Below are 19,196 nucleotides of genomic sequence, written 5' to 3'. Positions count from 1 at the left end.
AAATGGATTTTTCTTCATTTCACTGAAAGGTACCAACATCTATTTGCCCGGCCGTGAATATGTACAATACGTAAATAACCCAGAACACATTGTAAGAAATGCACTAGCTGTGCAGTGAGGCCTTGCTTTACAGCTGGACCCTCTCTATCTGACCACGGGCAAATCCTGGATTCACCGTGCAGAACATCGCGGGTGCCGTACACTAAGAAAACCACACGCGCGGGGACTGAAAGGCGTTCTGGGGACAGGAAGCAGCTGGTAGTGGACAAAGAGAAGAGAGGAAGGGTGGTGTGGCAGAAATGAGACGTGGCAAGAACCTGCTCATAGAGGAACTCAAATGCCAACCTAATGACTTGGAGCTTGAGTCTGAGTTTTGGACAAAGTGCTCTAGGGGAAGTGGACTGGGTTGGGGCCAAATCAAAGGCAGCTAATGCAGAGAGGAATAAAAATCTAAGAATTCACAGGCGTCGGGTAAGAAACAGGTAAGAAAACATATGTGAGGCAGTTACTTCCATGTACAGTCCACAGAGTGGCTGGATCAGTGGGTGACCACAAGAAAAAAAAAAGGTTTTTTTAAAAAACAGATCTAGAAAGGCTTAATTTCAAGAAGAAATCATTCAAGTATCACTGTTTCATTAAAATCCACTAGCATTAGGGGCACCTGGGTGGCTCGGTTGTTAAGCGTCTGCCTTCGGCTCAGGTCATGATCCCAGGGTCCTGGGATCGAGCCCCGCATTGGGCTCCCTGCTCAGCGGGAAGCCTGCTTCTCCCTCTCCCACTCCCCCTGCTTGTTCCCTCTCTCGCTGTGTCTCTCTCTGTCAAATAAATAAAATTTTTAAAAAAATAAAGTAAAATCCACTAGCATTAGATCACTGGGAAAACAGAGACTACAGGATCCTTCCAGTCTCCTATGGTAACATACAAGCAGAGGAAGAAGAGGCACTGACTTAGGGTAAACCGGAAGCACATCACACACTCACGCTCACACACTCCCTCATACATACACACTCACGCTCACACGCATACACTCGCTCACACTCTCACATTCTCTCTCTCTCGGGAGCTGCCGGCCGGGACACACAGCTGGCCGCTCACCTCTGCTCCGCAGGCTCCGCTCCTCTCTGAGACAGTAGCAGCATGCTGTCCTGTTTCTCATGCACAACTGGGACCTGGGGCGGGGAGATGGGCTCGTAGGACTCGGAAGGGACGTGACTCCTCTCCGGGGATTTTCCAGGCCTAATACTGTAACACAGAAAGCATTAGAGTGTGCTCCTAGGGCCCACCTACGAATTACCTGAAACAGAAACTGGTTCACTCATTACTTACATTCAAGAGAAGGAATAAAAGTTGCTAATTTGTATCAGAAAAAGATGGCCTCAGGTTTTCACTATATACCCAGTTACCAAAAAGTCTGTTGCCTCTGCTTTTATCTGTGCACGCACGCCAAGCACCCAGGACAGGCAGTGCTCCGCCAGGAGGTCAAGGCCACCGTGTGTTTCGGCACCACACCCCGCCATCCTGCCCTTGGCCGGCTACTCCAGCGAGCCCTCCAGCCTTTCACTGCTTACCAGGTCTTTCCCCATTAAGTTAAGAGAGAAAGGACTGGAGTACCAAACTGAACCCTGAGTGCTTGTCAGGGGAGTCCAGACAGGCTCAAGTTACGCCCTTGCAGGGCTGAGCGGTTCTCTGCAATTTAATGGTCTTCCTCTGGCTACCATGTTGGTAAGTACAATGTGAGAGACACATAGTGTTTAGACCAAAACAAATTTTTGGCTTAGTGATTACACATTTAAGAGCCACCTGTGACCTGTGAGTATAATTATATATGGCTATATGCCCTGTCACCTTTTTTCCCAATCAGCCCCATCCAGTTTTTACAGGTGGCCATTTTTGACCATTTTTCTTTGAGTTCTTTGGTGGTTACCTCTAAAACTCTAAAAAATCTTATACTTTTCTTGATTTATCAAACTTGAAACAGTATCTATCACCTCCCTTCAATGGAAAGACTTGACTTTTGAATAGGCATTAAAAAGAGATCGTACCAATTGCCCAGACAGTGAACATTTCAAGAATATAGAAGGAAAACCCTCATTTGTATTTCCCAAGGAATGAAGGTAAATACATTTTAGGTGTAAATAATGAATCCCCTATCTGTGGGGGGATCTGTGGAGAATAACAGTAAAACAACATTGTTTTACTGTTGGGAAATGTACATAGAGTTTGAAATAAAAACCATACCTTCCCCTGGATTTGTCCACAAGATTTTCTGGAGAGACCCTTGACCCTGGTCTTTGATGGTGAACAGACTGAGACTGGGATTCTGGGCTATAACGATTTGATGTTTTAGTCCTCACAGGTGTGGACACCAAAGCAGATGGTGAATTTTGGAATGTAGAAGTGGGAGGCTGCTGGGGAGGCTGTGAGGAAACTTGATTTCTAGCAAAATCTTGTGTGATAATTTGCTGTGAATGAAAAAAGAAGGAGTTGGTTAAACCCATTGAGTACTTGCCAAAAACTGTAGCATAAAAAACCTGGACATCTTTTTTGTGATTCTCTGTGAAATGTGCCTTCTGCGTTGATCAAAAGAAGAAAAATTAACGAATAACTTACACAGATGTGATCAGCAAGTGTGATCAGGCGGTGGGTCCTGGGCACCTGCCCCACGCCGTCGGCCTGTGAGGAGGCGGGCAATTGCTGTTGTGGAGACAGTGGTTCCTGCTGGGGTCGGTAGTGATGTAATGGTCCTTCGTACTGTCTGGTGGCTTCACCTAGCGGAGGACAGATGAATGTCTTACTCAGGGATGCCCCGGCCTTTCACTCATCATCAAAGACTGAACACGACTCAGAGGGGCACATGCGAGGGATGTGATACCTTTCTCTAAGCAGAATTCATTATCTTAATTTTGAAAGGAAAAACACTGGCTGGCTGACAGAAATCAGGACTAGTATAGAATGAACTGTGAAAGCGTAAGCGAGCAAACAAGATATCAACGATTTCCTGTATCATTAAATGTAAACAAAGGAGTGATCAATAAAAGCTTAAAACCAACTTTCTATCAGTACAGCTTTAAATGTCTCTAAAGCAGACTCCTATAGAGATTACTCTAAAACAAAACCAAACCAGTTCTTTCTTAACACGGTCCAGACAGATAGATGATCAGAAGCAAATGCCAGGTGCAGATATGAAAACAGGTCAACCTGGTGGCTAAAAAATACATACTTTCTGCTTGATTTGCCTTCACCACCTCTGGCTGATAGGCCTGCAGTTTCTCCTGGGGCGGCGCAGGTGAACTAGCAGGGCTGATCACCTCAATAGCATCGCCGGGTGCTTCATACCGATGAGAAGATACTTTAAGAAAAGTAAAGAATCTGATTTTAAAACTAATCCTGTGAGAAGTTTCAAAAGTCCAAATTCTTCAAACCTATTCACATTATTTTTGTTTTTTATTCTCAGAAACGTTCGATGATAAAAACCAACCAGCTCAATGCACTGGTATCAATGGTCCGCAAAGGCTTCCTCAGGCTCCTAGTCTCTGTAGGGAACAGGGTTTTATGAAATTGTGTGGCTTCTAGGACCTTGAGGTGAGGCAGCTAGGGAACAGATCTGCGGCGAACATCACCACCAGGAAGGACACTTCTCAGAGGAGGCTGAACAAATCAGACAGTAGATCTCCACAGTTGACCATTTCCAATGATTAAAATTCTGGGGGACAGTCGGCTCTTAGAAAAACTTTCAGGCTACACGGCTGCTTCATTATCATGATGATTTTAAAGCTACTGATGAAGTAACATTATATAATAATTTTCACAAATCACTGGATTACTGCAGACAAAAAGTATTACTCCAAATGATTTCTCAGCACTGTTACACTGTAAAAATACACAGAAATGGTAGGGAATGTCTGAAAAGAAGAAAATTCACCCCCCTGGGAAAGGATACCCACATCAGAGAAGGCCCCTCTAAGTGGAAGTTCCCAGGAAAACTGACAGAGGGTTGATGCAATGGGGGGGGGGGGGGGGTAGCCGCTGTTCACAGTCCTGCCGTGTCCTCAGAGCAAGGCAACAGACACATGGAACCCCCTGCTCTGGAACCTTCTGACTTTAGAGTGCACTCTGCATCTACAGGCTGCAGAATCTGAGAAAACTGTCCGAGGCCCAAAGGGGTCCGTGTATGACTGGCTGGATCAACAAGTGTGATCAGTCAGTGGGCCCTGGACACAGGTATAGAAGCTCAGCATAAGCTCTATTACCAGGCTCCCACTGAGATCCTCCAGTACCCAACTGAACAGCCCTTTCTTCCTACCCCTTTACCAGGCCATGCAAGTTGCAATTAGCTGGGTTCTGGTACACTCAGGACAGAAACCTGGTAATTGGGATGGAAATGATCTTTCAGGAACTAAAATAACTATTTCCGAAGTAATTTAGACTACTTGGAGACTTCGGTATCCATGGGAATTCATCACTGTTTATGTCCCCAGCGCCCTAAATCTGGTCACCACATCCAATATACAGTCACTGGAAAGTCTGAGGCTAAACTGTGTTCACCTTCAGGTGGGAGAGGGGCTCTGGGAAAAACTGAAAACCACACTGAGTAACAATAGCCTGTGGACTCCACGCAAGTCGTTTACCCAGTGATAAAAAAAAATAATCCCACTCAGAAAAGACGACAAACCTTCTATTTTCAGACCTTCTGAAGGTCAGACTCCTAGAGCAAGATCTGGTTTGTGATGCCAACTGAAAGGGAGTGCTAGCCAGTGACTAGAGCCGTGCGCCCCAGCGTCCAATAAGCCACAGGCTGGATGGATCACCAGGTGTGCTGGTGACCTCCCTCCAGGCCTGCTCCTGCAACGACAGATCCTCCTCAGCTAGCAAGTTTCAGCATGTGTAATACCTATTTTGCAGATGTTCATACTCCCAGGTGAACAGAAGTTTTCTGTCTACACAGCAGACTACCAATCTGCCCCCTTCTTTCCAAAAAGTTCAGCCATGGGGTAGATATTTACCCAAACAGATTATAAGTAGGCACGGGGGTAAAAAGAATTACGCATTGCATGCTGAAGCATAAGAACTCTCCAACTCTCCTCAATTTCATTAACAAAAACCACTGAGAGATGCCCACATATGGTTAAATTACTTCAAGGATTAGCAGATAGTTGCTTAAATACCCGATCCTTCCTTCCGGAATTCCATACAGAATTTAGGCAGTCGTTAAAAATAAATTTGAAGTAACTCTTCCAGCATTTTACTGTAGATTTGTGGACTCTTATGGATTCAACAGGGTACATGTCAAAATGACCTGATCAAAATCCAGCTGATCAAAATCCAGCTTGCAACGAGAGAGGGCAAACCTGTGGTCACCAGAGGGGAGCTGGGGGAAATCGGTGACTGGGATGAAGGGTACACTTATCATGACGCGCACCGAGTCATGTACAGAAGTGTTGAGTCATTATGTTACACACCTGAAGCTAATAACAACACTCTATGTTAACTATACTGGAATTAAAACAGAATTTAAAAACAGTTTAAAAAAAAATTAACGCATGAAAACAATTTCAGAAAATGAGCACAGAATAGGAGCATATGCATAAAGAAGGAATAAAAGTGACCAGTACATACATGAAAAAAATTTTAAAGATCCAGCTTGCAAAAAAGGTATAATGTAAATACCAATGACCAGTAATTCAGTGGTCTTGCTTTTTAAAAATTTGTGTTAGAAAAAGGATATAAGAGACTTCGGGGTATCAACCTAAATACTGAACTTCATCCTAGAAAATGCTTCTTAAGAGGCCTTGGTAGCCTCTCTGACCTTTCAGATGCCCAAAAATGATCACGAGCTCTGCCCTGTCTACTTTGCAGTTTTACCTCTAAAGGGACACAGTGTTTTCATGGAAAATACTTCGACAGGCATACTTAAGAAACTCTGAAGTTGAAATAATCATGACAAACAGCAGAAGAGACATTTTTGCACTACTAACCCACAGAACCTTTCCATTACATTTACTCTCAGATCAGGATTTTCTTTGTATCATATTGTTCTGCTTTACCTAAAGAATAAAGTAATTCTTTACTCAGATATCACATTGCAAAACTCAGATTGAGATACATACAGCTACTAGAAGAGTCTGAACTTTGAGAGCCACGTTCCCTTGCATCCTTGTCCGAGGCAATTTGCCGGGTGATGATCACGTCTATGAAGTTAGCTGCAGTAATGGTAGTCTTCCCTCGGGTCCTTAGCTCTTCCTCATATCTGGATTTTGGAGGAGGCCCTTTATCTTTCCCAGCCTCAGAATAAACTACTGAAGAATGAGGCTGGGGCTTGCCACTTGGAAAGGCTGCAGAGGTGTACAGACACTGAACAGATCTCTTCTCCACCTCCAGGGGTTTCTGCTCTAGCTGCTGCTGTTCACTAACTGCTGCTGACCTGCTTCTCAAATTTTCTTCTAACCTGGAAGCTTCATGCTTACTCTCTTTGGTTTTGGAAACCTCCATCTGGGGCGCAGAGGCTGCGGCGTCCACAAGGGCAGCCAGGGCGTCCGCAGCGGTGCTGTAGCGGGAGGCCGGCAGGCCCTGGCTTATCGATGGGCCCCCAGCGGGCAGAGGCCTGCGAACGAAAGCAAACCACACACGAGTCCGTGAAGGGCGGGCTCCATTGGGGACGTGCTGGGGCGGCGGGAGGACAAGCGGCAACAACGAAGCGTACATCCCCAACCATCGCGGTCACACGTTCGCAAGCGTGCGGTATGTGCCAGAGACCGCCGCGTTCGGTCAAAATGCGCACAAGGGACTCACATGATTCGGAGCTGAGCGCTTGGATCCAAAGGTGTGATTACACTGGTTCCGTTGGTTCCTTGGAACACGCTGGGTCTCTGCTGCAACATGGTCTCCTGGGCTCTTACTGAAGGGGACGGGGAGCGGACGTATCCATGACTGCCCGGTCGGCCCGGCTGTTCGGAGCCTGCGAAGGCCAAAAAAAAAAAAAACCCAAAAAGAAAACAAAAAAGAAGAAGAAAAGACAAGCCATAAGGAAGAAGCTAGAGACAGCGACATTCAGGGCCTGTTCATTTCCTAATATTCCTAAACAGAAAAAAGGTAAGAAACCGGATACCCTGCTTTTTGGCCTTTCTAGAAGTATGTTCTCTAAGAGTTTCTCAATAAAGATGTAATAAAACCATATCGGTAACTCACAACAAAAACGTCAACTATCATTTACTCTCACTTCCGTTTATGTGACAAGTTTCTACCTTGATTCGGAGAGAAACAAAAGTAACGCCAACAATCACGTAGGGTTGACCCTTTAACAACAGGGGTTTGAAGAGCACGGCTCCACCTACACGTGGGTTTTCGGTGTGAAAAACTACACCACACTGCTGTAGATGTATTTTCCTGACGATTTTCTCATTTTTTCTCTAGCTTACTTTACTGTAAGAATACAGTACGGGATACACAGAACATACAAAATATGTGTCAGTTAGCTGTTTCTGTTACCGGTAAGGCTTCCAGTCAATAGGAAGTTGTCAGCAGCTAAGTTCTGGGGAGTCAAAGTTATGGCTGGATTTTCTAGTGCACGGGTGGGAGGGGGGGTGAGCGCCCCTAACCCCTGAGTTGTACAAGGGTCAGCTGCCCTCACACAAATCAGGTAAGTTCATCTCTCAGATTTTTCCTCAGATGCTGGCGTGCTGATCGTTTCCAGAATCCCATTCGGTGCAGCCATCTAAGTACCATGATGGACACCACACACCGCCGCCAGCCCGGGTCTGAGCAGCTTCGTCCCGCCACGGCTCTCCCTGCTCCGCTCCGCCTCTGCCCTGCCCAGCGAAGGGCTCCTCTCAGCGAGCTCTCTTTGGACACGTCACTCACGCTGCCCTCCCCCAAGACTCAGCGCCTCGAACAGCTTCCCAACAGCTGAGATGGTCTTGTTTACTGACCTCAGCTCTCCCGTGACAAAGCCACCGCTTGGACTTGGTCAGCACTACTCACTGGGAAGATCTCAAACTCCCTCTCTAATCCCTCTCTTCTCTGCCTCCTCTGTCCTTTGTCCTCAGAAGAGCTGGCCACTTTCACATACGCCCCTACTCTCACAGCACGGACCACCTAGCGCAAGCTTCTCAGCCATCTTCCCCCTTCCCACCACACAACAGCTGATATAAGCATTTCTAGACTCCTAGAAGAGGCACTGCTATTTAAGTTTTTGTATCCCCGCAAAGACTATCCCTGTTTACACTGCCGCTGACCATGTGTGAGCGTCCATGTTTCTTTGGACACAGCAACACAGAATATTTATCAGCTTTTTAAATGTCTGATGGAGGAAAATGGTATTATATCATCTTGAATTTGCATGTTATTCATTAATGTGATCATGAGCATTTTTAAAATATAGTTCCTACCCTAAGGATATAATGTATGGTGATTAACATAACATCATAAAATTAAAAAAAAACTCAAAAAAATATATAGTTCCTACCCAAGTTATGCTTTCTTTAATTAAATCAATGGCCATGTTGTTATGCAGTCAACATATAATCAGTATTAGGCTGCTACCTCACAACTCACTAAAACATCTCCTGTGGTCACTTAGTGATTTTTTACTATATACAGACAGTAGGTTACAGCTCAGTGTCTTCAGGCTTTGCAACCACTGATGCATTCAACATCAATCCTCAGGAATGACGTTCCTGGGTCGAATACGAAGACCAGCCTCGGGCCCCTGCTCTATGCCACCACTTTGATGTCGAGGTCTGTCCCCCATGAGCATGAGTGTGACAGCCTACCTGCCCTGCGCCCTTCGGTTCTGTACGCACCTCTCTGACCAAGTCTCTGGTCCCCTCTGCCTGCACCTCTAACACCCCTGCCAGGACCGCCTACGGACCGACCCACCCTCCCCACACGCCGGCCACTGGGCAATCTCACCCCAGCCAGAGTCACGACCCTTGCAGGGGACTCCTAGGTCCCCGTGTGCAGCCTGTCTTTTCTCCTAAGGGCCAGATCTGTCTGTCCGGCAACATGGACACAGGAAGCACTTTCCTCTCACTGACGGAACAGAACGCAAAATGACAAATCTACCATGGGTCAGAACAAATGTTCCAGAGACGCTTCAAAGTATGTCCCACGGTGAAACTCCCTCCCTCCCTCTCTCCTTTCCCTAATCCTGCTCTGTCTTCCGTGCAGAGCGGCTTGTTTCCCGCGCACCCCCCTACACCCCCCCTCATCAAGCTACTGTCCAGTCCTCTGCGCACGGTGACAGTGTTCTTCCCGGCCCTGCCCAGCTGCATGACCTCGCTGTGGCTCCTGGCGCCAGCCCACGCCCCCTCCAGGGTTCTAACCCACCTTCAGGCCCTCCTCCTGCCACAGGGCAGCACCTGTCATTCCCAGTGTTACCCGGCCTTCTCCCTGTATGGCCGTCTTCCTCAAACGCCAGCCCCGCAGCATGTTGCGTCTTTGTGGCCGGGAGCCTTTGCTCGGGCTGCTTTCAGCCTCACTGAGCTCTGCACCCAGTATCTTCAGGCCCAATGGTAGCCAACTGCTGGGGCCAAATCAAAATGATGCCTTCCTGGTGAAAACCTCGGCTTCCTGTTCAGAGTTTGCATACCGCACCTTCACCTGCGCTTCACTTAAGGCCTGAGATTACTTTCTGTCTCCTGATTCCTGTGTTTAAGATCAGCTCAGCAGCCCCCGCAACAGGAAGCCCGACGCCCCGTCGTACCGATTACCAAGGAGAGTCTACGGCACGAACAACGGCACGCCGCTCACCTGGCCGAAGGTAGAGGTCTGAGGACGCGGCTGCAGCGATCCGCTCCCGCTCTTTCTCCCGCTCCCGCTCGCGCTCCCGCTCAGCACTCGCGGCCGCTGCAAGGTGCGTCGAGTGTCCTGTAAAACACAGAAATCTGCAACTTAAAGACAAGAACATCAACCCGCCAGGTACAAACAACTTTTACATTTTTAAGTGACTGAAAAATTTTTCAAAACGCTCCCAACTTGAGATGTAGAGTCTTGGATGACAAGTGACACCTAACACAAGCTTTTGGGATATTTCTGGCCTATCTGGTGACAGATGGCATAGAAAAACTCTTACTAAATATTAAGTGAAAAACAGCAAAGCAGGGGCGCCTGGGGGGGGTTCAGTCGGCTGAGTATCGTACTCTTGATTTCAGCTCAGGTCGTGATCTCAGGGTGGTTGGCTCGAGCCCTGTGTCAGGCTCCCCCCCCAGCAGAGTCTCTCCCTCTCCCTCTGCTCCTCCCCCTGCTCGCTCTCTCTCTCTCAAATAAATAAATAAATCTTTAAAAAAAAAAAAAAACCCAAACCAAAAAAACCCTACAGACAGATGGGGGGAAAGCCCAAAACGCCTTCAAAGACTATGCTGTCAACACTTAGACACACTGGTCATAGCAGAGATGGGCGTGACTGGTCTCTCACCTGGAGACATAGACGCAGAGTTGTATGGCCTGGGCGGGAAAGTGATCTGTGTGCCAGGAATATAAGTGATTCTGTCCATGGGAGGCGTACTTGTGCCCCCGGGATGAGGCACTAAAATCGCTGGAGGCATGTTGGTCAGGTCAATGATTCCTGCTCGCAAGGCAAAGACAATAAAATGATGTTAAATGTCAGTTTCTCTAAAGATACAGAACTGTACAAGGCTTTTTAAAATCCTTTCTCTCTGTAACTCAATGATACTTTGCATACAATATAAATAAAAATGGTTAAGATCATCATGACTTTGTAAGACCTTCTTTAAATCTACACAAGGCTATGAAATCCTGTGCCCCATATGAGTCACGTAAAAGCACGGACAGATTACGGAGAGAGATGGCCAACTGATAAGACAATGATTTCAGATAGTTTAGCTATGTCAGTGTTCACCAAAACACCCCATCTTGACGCATTACTTTACCTCCGAGGGCTAAAAGCTACAGAGGCAAGGACAGGGCTGCCTTTTCTTCCATTCCATCGTTCCCTCAGCAAATACTCACTGATACTCGGTTCACCTAACACATCCTAGGAAACCCAAATGCCAAGACACGCACCCCTTGTGGCTGGGTACGGGAGGCCCAGCTGCTGCTCCCGTGGGGAAAGGCCTCTGGCCACATCCGGGCGCAGATTCACTTGCATCTGCTGTGAGGTAATGTAATCGTTGAGGATTGTCTGTCTGGTGTTCTCCATTGCATAAAGCTGGTACTGACTGGGGTACGCTGGGGTTGGGGAGAGCTGTCTCTGAAACAGGTAAGCAGCAGCTGCTGGTGGCGAGAACGAGAGAAAGGCATTTAGTTCAGTCCAGGGGAAATTCATTCACTAAACGCCACCCACAGAAAGCGGTGGGGCTCCTGCTGTCGAGCTACTATGCGGCTTTCGTGTGGGTGGGACGTTACAGGGAGTAAGGGAGATGCATGTTAGACCCTGACACATGAGCGACATGAATACACGCATTCTGATGTCAGATGTAACGGAAAAGGGGGGAGAAACTAGACACAGTGAGAGTATGAACGTTTTCACTGGTAGAACAGGAGCTAAGAAACTTCTCAAGCAGTTGCACTTTCGATCTTTGCCACGTAACTTAATTATAATTTCACCTAAGTCTCCAAGGGCTGCGTTTGAAAATCAAATTATTTTTGTAGTACTGACCATTCAACACAACCAAACGGAAATACATGGGAACACACTTTGTGACAAATAACCGCTCTCCTGGGGCTGAAAATGATTAGTCTATAAGCCTTTCATTAGTGCATGTGTTCAGAGCAGAGATTAGCACACTTATTCTGTAAAAGGCCAGCTGGTAAATATCTTACGCTTTGTGGACCATACGGTCTGCTTCACCCACTCAACTCTGCCGCTATAGCATGAAAGCTGCCACAGACACAACACCCACAAACGTGTGCCTGTGTGCTAATAAAACTTTATTTACGCAAATAGGCAGCAGCAGGATTTGGCCCCCTGGCCATAGTTTGACAACCTGGGTTACAGCATGACATGAGTTGCTAGGAAGGGGTAGGTATGTATGGTAAAAAGGAGAAGGTAACGTCTCTCTGCTCAAAACACTTAAATTCAGCCCAAGCTCAAAAATAACAAGCATATAAAACTGCTATAAAATGAAGGACTATGAGAAGCACTACATTAAAATATACACATTCAATTTTGCCTGAAAACTTGAGTGAACTATTTTAAATACATGTTTTCCCTAAAAAAACAAATGACAAGTTTTCTGGAATGTTTTCTTCCCCTTTCTTCATCCAGAACTTCCAGCAGGGTGAGTCTGTCAGTAGACTCTGTGGGAACTTCTGCCTCAGTTTTGGGAGACAGTCCCTGAAGAACTACGTGTAGACTCCTCTGAAACCTAACGTTCTCCAGTGACCAACAATTTGGTGCCATTGATATGACCTCCAAAAGATAAAATATTTTCCACAGGTACCTTGCTTCTACAATGTAAATAACCCTTAGAAATCTTGGCATATCTCCTCCCTAAGGACCATGGTAAAACACGGGTGTCCTGTGTCCCAATTTCAACTTGAAGGATGTAACAAACAAGCAAGTTAGGCCGGAGAAGAGGTATGAGCAGAAAACACCCATCTGAGTAGGGCTCAGCAGGCAAGAGGAGCAGGGACGAAGACGGGGAGGACAGGGGGAAGCTGGCACACGGATGGGTCAAGTCACCATCGACGTGCTGACAGGACTCCTTTCCCTTTGCAGAACCCGCTGCCCCATGCCCACTGCAGACTGCTCTCCAGAAAACCTACAGACTCCTGCACCTCCAACAAGTATGTCTACCCACAGTCAGAGGGGTCTGTCTGTTCGAAAGTTCCCTCCAGTTGTACCTACTACTGTAATTATGTAACTTAATGAAGTAATCTGGAGGCTGTTGAGAAAAGAATGAAAAGAATGGTTTCTCTGGAAACTAAGTTGACTGCTTTGGAAAGACTCAATACAGAAGTTGAATCAGGTATGGACGAGACAATTTTGAAAGACTGAGAAAAAAAATCTGGAAGGATTCTATATTTAAATTGCTTTGAAGTGGCTTTAAATTCTAGCTTCACTTAAAAAAGGAAGGCTGGAAGAAAATGTGAGTATCACTTATGTAACAAAGACAAGGGAGAGATTTCATCAGTAGACCCTGACCTTACATCAGAACACTGGTAAATGAATATCGACATTGTAAGTTTAAATGTTTAATCTATTTTTTTTTTCTCAGTTCTGTAAGGGTGCTGGTAATATTTTGTTTCTTGATTCAGAATTGGTAACATGGGGGTGTGCAGTGTGTAAGAATTCAATGAGCTGCACGCTAATGATATATGTAACAGTCTGCATATTATACTTTAATAAATAGAGTTTGAAAGGTCATACAGGTATATTATTTCTTTGCCATAAATCATCACTACGCCCTGTGCTTACCGGGATCCAGAGCCCTGTGAAACGGCATGGCTGGATCCAAATGTGTGGGAAGATGGCTCCGATAAACCTCTCCTGTGGTGCTGCCCCTATGGTGGGGATCAAAAGGGCTGTGGCTTACTACAGGGTCCACCCCAGGTACTGGAGACTTCGCTGGTATACTTTCCCTCTGGGTAGGGGTCAGGGTTGATTTTCTTTCATGATTAGTAGACTTGCTAGAGGAAATCGTAACTGGAAAAAAAAAAAAAGCCAACACCACAACTTAAGAAAACTTGGGAGGTAAGATTATACAGCTGACCCTTGAACAACGCAGGGTTTAGGGGCGTCGACCCTCCACACAGTTAAAACTCCATGCTTAACTTTTGGCTCGCCCCAAACTAATAGCCTACTATTAACCAGGAAGGCTTACTGAGAACATAAACAGCCAATTAGCACATATTTTGTATGTTGTATGTATTATATCCTGTATTCTTACAATAAAGTAAGCTAGAGACAAAATGTTAAGAAAATTTTAAGAGAGGGACACCTGGGTGGCTCAGCCGGTTGAGCATCCAACTCTTGATTTTAGCTCAGGTCATGATCTCAGGGTTTTAAGATCGAGCCCTGCTCTGGGCTCTGCACTCAGCGAGGAGTCTGCTTATCTCTTTCTCTCCCTCTGTCCCTTCCCCCACTCATGTGTACGCGCTCTCTCTCCCTCTCTCTCTAAAAAAAAATAAATCTTAAAAAAAAAAAAGGGGTGCCTGGGTGGCTCAGTCGGTTAAGCGGCGCCTTCGGCTCAGGTCATGATCCCAGGGTCCTGGGATCGAGCCCCGCGTCGGGCTCCCTGCTCAGCAGGAAGCCTGCTTCTCCCTCTCCCACTCCCCCCCTGCTTGTGTTCCCTCTCTGGCTGTTTCTCTCTGTCAAATAAATAAATAAAATCTTTGGGAAAAAAAAAAAACTGTAAGAGAAAAATACATTTATAGCACTGTACTGTATTTATTAAAAAAAAAAAAAATCCTCATTAACTGGACCTGCACAGTTCAAACCAGTGTTGTTCAAGGGTCAACTGTATTTATCCATTTCTCACCCAACCAAATACAGACTGTATTTATATTTTTATCTGCTTCCACCAAACATTTAATATTCAATCTTGTAAAATACGCAACTGTGAAGAACTAGCAGAAGCTTCTGAGATTGAGAGATTATCACCTTGTGGATCATAGCACCAGCATTTTAGCACCTAACGTTAAGATTAAACATGAAGTTCAACACTCCTCTTTAAATCCCATTATAAATGATTTTGTTTTCTGTACGACTTGAACATTCCAAATTCTTCTCGATCCCCCACGTAGTCAAGTCACAACTCCCTCTCTCTGCCTGTGCCGCCCCCTCCTTGCTGCCCACCAGTCTCTACGTTACGCTATTTTTCCTTGCCCTGGACTTCCACAAAGCCTTTCTCATGAGCTCGCCCATATCAACCACCTCCCTACCCCAGGCTCTCTTTTTTAAATGATGTGATTCAGAAGTTATTAGATCATCCCCCCAATGAACAGCATATCCCAACACTTACTGGCCATCATCCTCCACTGTTTTAACAATTGTAGTACAACACACAGAACATAAAAGGTACCATTTTAAAGGGTACGATTCAGGGGCATTAATACACTGAGTGGTGTGCACCACCTCCTCATTATGAATAGTTTGATAACATCAACTTGGCCGTGATTACACAAATCTGCCGGACAAAACCAAGCCACATGCGGGTCTGCTGCATCGCCTTCCGAGGCCCAGTGTGCTCGAACACAGAGTGCCTTTCCCTGCAGCAGCAATTCGCCTTCAGAACCCGAGCCCGGGGCTCTGCATTCGCCACCCCACCTCCCCGGCCAACACTTCCCTTCTCTCTTCCCTCCAGGCTGCTCCTCTCCCACCACACAAAACACCCTTCACCTTCCCAGCTCTCGCAGTGTCCAGCCAGGACCTTGCACGTAAGCCTGCAATAAACACGTACTGCAATAACGCTGGAGAGGACGAGTGGGGACGTTCGTATGGGCCGCAGGCGGTTTCAGGGACCACCTGGTAAAACTCAACGTCTTGGACCTTACTCACGCACCTGCCAGCAGCAGAAAGCCCGGGGAGGCGGGGCACGATACCAACAACAACAGCAACGGCAATAACAATAGTTCGCATTCTCTCCTTCCCAAGTTCTTCAAACACATGACCTCATGTGACCTTCCCAACAGTCCAGTGAGGGAAGCCTTAATACTTTTACTGACGAGGAAACTAAGGGCCTACCAAAGTGAAGTAACTCGTCCAAGGTCATGCAGTGAGAAGAACCTTAATTCAAGTTCAGGCAGCCTTGCTCCACAACGTGAACTTTCAACCACCACACCAGACCGCCGCTAAACAACGGTCAACGCCGACTTCCAGAACACCTTGAAGGAGTAGCTGAAAAGCCACTCTCAGAACGTACTTATTCTAGAGCACTTCTGGACTCCAGCACCCTCGGCACTTGATTAAAATAGATCTTTTACCGGGCGCCTGGGTGGCTCAGTTGGTTAAGCAACTGCCTTCGGGCTCAGGTCATGATCCTGGAGTCCCAGGATCGAGTCCCGCATCGGGCTCCCTGCTCGGCAGGGAGTCTGCTTTTCCCTCTGGCCCTCCCCCCTCTCATGTGCTCTCTCTCTCATTCTCTCTCTCAAATAAAGAAATAAAATCTTTAAAAAAATAATAATAATAAAATAAAATAGATCTTTGGGCGCCTGGGTGGCTCAGTTGGTTAAGCGACTGCCTTTAGCTCAGGTCATGATCCCGGAGTCCCGGGATCAAGTCCCGCATCGGGCTCCCTGCTCAGCGAGGAGCCTGCTTCTCCCTCTGACCCTCCCCCACTCATGTACGCTCTCTCTCTCTCTCTCTCAAATAAATAAATAAATCTTTAAAAATAAATAAATAAATAAAATAGATCTTTCACCTACGATTATCCCTACTTTTCATTTGGTAGCCTTCCATACAGGCCCCGTATCAAGCACAACCTGCAGATCCTGTGGCAATCCAAAGCTAACCATTTGACACCAACTTTTTACCGGAGGTGGGAAAGTGCAATCAAAACGAGCAAACAAGTTCAGAAGAGTAACATACCATCAGAAGTTCTGCTCATCATAGGCGAGCCTCTGGACATGGTGTTTTGGTAACTCACAGGGGTCCGCCGTGCACTACTGTCGTCATAAATCCCCGGGCTCAGCTGCGCTTTGGGAGCTTCGTGAAGTGTTGACCTAAGGACGGAGGGGCCAGAGCTTACCACTGATGTGTGTCGGGAACGCACTGGCTCGCCTGCTTTCACATCCTCATATTTTCCCCGTTCTACCACTTTTATGTTCTCTGGTACGATTTCCAGTGGAGGAATTCCACGGGGTAGTTTGTTAGGCCCCGTGATTAAGGATTTGACGTTGTGTTTGATGGCAGATTGACCTGAGTTGCTGTCAAACTTTATTGGTGTGCCCTAAAAGAAAAGAAACAAACATTATAGGTAGCCCGAGGCATCTGAAGATTTTTCCATCTCAGGTCCGCTCGGCTCACGGCAACAGTAATTTGCTTCAGTAATCTTTACTATCTGTGTGGGTGTGTCAATCACACGCTCACAAATCCAGAGCTGCGCACTTTCTCGAAATATACATTCCACAATACAGACACGAGAAAAACGAATACTAAAGCATACCTAAAACTTTCACATTTACTTCCAAAAGATCTGACATCGTAAGAACTACTAATTATTAAGTCATGCTTCTTAAAATGCTCCATGAATATCACAGTCTGGAGTGGAACGGTTGACAAAAAGCACCCTGATGTAGTTACCTGGGAGATGGAACCTTCGATTATTGGCCTTGTGCTCTGGACCACTTCTGGAGTTTTTCGGCTTTCCTGAGTTAAAATATCTTGCCGTGGAATCTCATGAATGGAACGCCCCATTTCTTTGATGGTGGTAATGCCGTCATATGGTTTTCCTTTGGTAATGGCGCCTTCAAATGCTCGTATGGGAGGACTCTCCCTTTTAATCTGTTTGGGATATTTAAGACCATCTTCAAAGCTGTCTGTTGTTGCTCTTGGTGTGCCTTCGAGAAAGAATTCAAGAAAACATGCTTATTAAAGTAATGCCAACAGTTGCAGAACAATGTGACTGAGCTGTACATTTAAAAATTGTTAAAATAGTAAATCCTGATACATATATTTTTCCGCAATTTAGAAAAATTAATACCTTGTCATCTTGCAGTTTTTAATCAATTTTCTGTTTACAACACATCTTTAAATAAATATTCATAAGTCGTCATTTTTTCAGGTGGTTCAAGACTTAATATAATTAAGTCTGTTCATCACAATCAGAGAATGGTTCTTAACATAACGAAGATGTCTCTATATTCAAAGATTAGGCAACTATCATCTTCATATAAACTATGTAGCTCAGAAACAGAAGAGTTAAAATCAAGACTTAAATATTTAATATTTCAAAAGGGAAAACACTTGAAAAGCAGGCTTCATGCACTGCAAATTAATGTCAAACTACTCTGCCAATGAGGCAGTCATGAATAAAAGCCAAAACAAAGTTTACCCTGCATTATGGAACCAGACAGCACAGTCCTTTCTTTGAGGTCAGAATGAGGGCTCCCCCTGGGTAATGCTCGGCATATCAGCCCTTTCAAAACAAGAAAGCAATTCAAATATTAAATATAATGTGTATGCCAATTCACATATACTTTATACTGACCTTAGAGTATGTACTTTTTGATAAAAGCCCTATGGAGAAAGAGATATCATCTTAAATTTGTGAACTATTCAGAAGAATATCATGGAAAAAATAAAAGTTGGAAGTAACCAACATGACATCATTGTTCGTTTTTAAACACTCTTCTAAAGAGAAAATAGCCACAGAACACAGCTATTATAAATCAAAAAGGAAAGACACTTTCAAAACTACATCTAAAATTCAATGCTTCTTTCTCAAGGTGAGGAGACACAAGAGGGGTTGAGAATCACCGTTTAGCTCTGAAACACACCTCTGAGAAAGGGAAAACACGAAGGATGGGTGCGGTACTTCAAAAACAGATAAAATACATAAACGAAAGCATGCAAGTCATAATGAAAGAGCTGTAAATAACCTCTTAAAATGTTTTGTGTCACATCACAATAAATTTGAATCAAGGATTGGAAATAACCACACGCAATTACCCTAAAGTAAAGGAAAGTGGGATTTTTTTTTTTTTTTAATACAGAGAAAATCCAGCTCTTAGAAAATTACGCAGGACTTCTAAGGTTGAGGAATCCTTACCCTGTTTTTAGTATTTCACCTAGATTAACATTAAACAGTTGAGCCAGGTTAAGGCTTAAACAAAGTGAGTCATTAACAAAATAAAACCACAGATATGATGCAGTGAATGCTTATCGTGGTCAGCACAAGCTTGGACACCTGTCTCGAATCTTCACACTGTAACTACAATCCCTTCATTTACAGAGGATGAAACTCGCACAGCAAAATTCATCAGGAAACAGTGCAGCCCTGCTTTAACTGCCCCAAGACAAAAACAAAGTTCTCAAAATGAATTTTACATTTTTCTACTCACTTAACCCTAACCGGAATAGTCTACAAATTTTATGAGCATTCTACTAGTTACCTATGATATGACTGATTATGTTTAATTTTTACTTCCTACCACTGTCATGTACTTGATTTATATGTAGATATGAATATAAATTTAAACATATCAATAAGCTCATATTAATATAGTGTTAATTATATATTTTACTATATTATATATTATTAATATGTTTCATTTATACAGTAATATGAATATAAATT

At 45.1% G+C, this 19,196-nt stretch overlaps 1 protein-coding gene across 10 annotated transcripts in view; it reads right to left on the bottom strand.

The window, feature by feature from the left end:
* NCOR1 (nuclear receptor corepressor 1) overlaps nucleotides 1–19,196 on the bottom strand; it is a 159,583-nt gene that overhangs the window by 12,296 nt on the left and 128,091 nt on the right. For 8 of the 10 annotated variants that reach the window (XM_034989667.1, XM_034989666.1, XM_034989664.1 and 5 more), the window contains 13 exons: nucleotides 17,952–18,035; nucleotides 17,201–17,457; nucleotides 16,487–16,847; nucleotides 13,376–13,603; nucleotides 11,020–11,229; nucleotides 10,412–10,561; nucleotides 9,748–9,864; nucleotides 6,790–6,955; nucleotides 6,108–6,601; nucleotides 3,221–3,349; nucleotides 2,611–2,768; nucleotides 2,239–2,462; nucleotides 1,096–1,242 (listed from right to left, as the gene is read on the bottom strand). In XM_034989667.1, coding sequence (XP_034845558.1) covers nucleotides 1,096–1,242; nucleotides 2,239–2,462; nucleotides 2,611–2,768; nucleotides 3,221–3,349; nucleotides 6,108–6,601; nucleotides 6,790–6,955; nucleotides 9,748–9,864; nucleotides 10,412–10,561; nucleotides 11,020–11,229; nucleotides 13,376–13,603; nucleotides 16,487–16,847; nucleotides 17,201–17,457; nucleotides 17,952–18,035 — 2,725 coding nt within the window. The remainder of the gene's footprint in view (nucleotides 1–1,095; nucleotides 1,243–2,238; nucleotides 2,463–2,610; nucleotides 2,769–3,220; nucleotides 3,350–6,107; nucleotides 6,602–6,789; nucleotides 6,956–9,747; nucleotides 9,865–10,411; nucleotides 10,562–11,019; nucleotides 11,230–13,375; nucleotides 13,604–16,486; nucleotides 16,848–17,200; nucleotides 17,458–17,951; nucleotides 18,036–19,196) is intronic. The other 2 variants (XM_034989673.1, XM_034989669.1) reach the window with 2 other exon arrangements.

The sequence above is a fragment of the Mirounga leonina genome, unplaced genomic scaffold (genome assembly GCF_011800145.1).
Source record: "Mirounga leonina isolate KUSES-001 unplaced genomic scaffold, KU_Mleo_1.0 Mir_488, whole genome shotgun sequence".
Classification (NCBI taxonomy): Eukaryota; Metazoa; Chordata; class Mammalia; order Carnivora; family Phocidae; genus Mirounga; species Mirounga leonina.
This window is presented reverse-complemented; position numbering and strand designations above follow the sequence as displayed.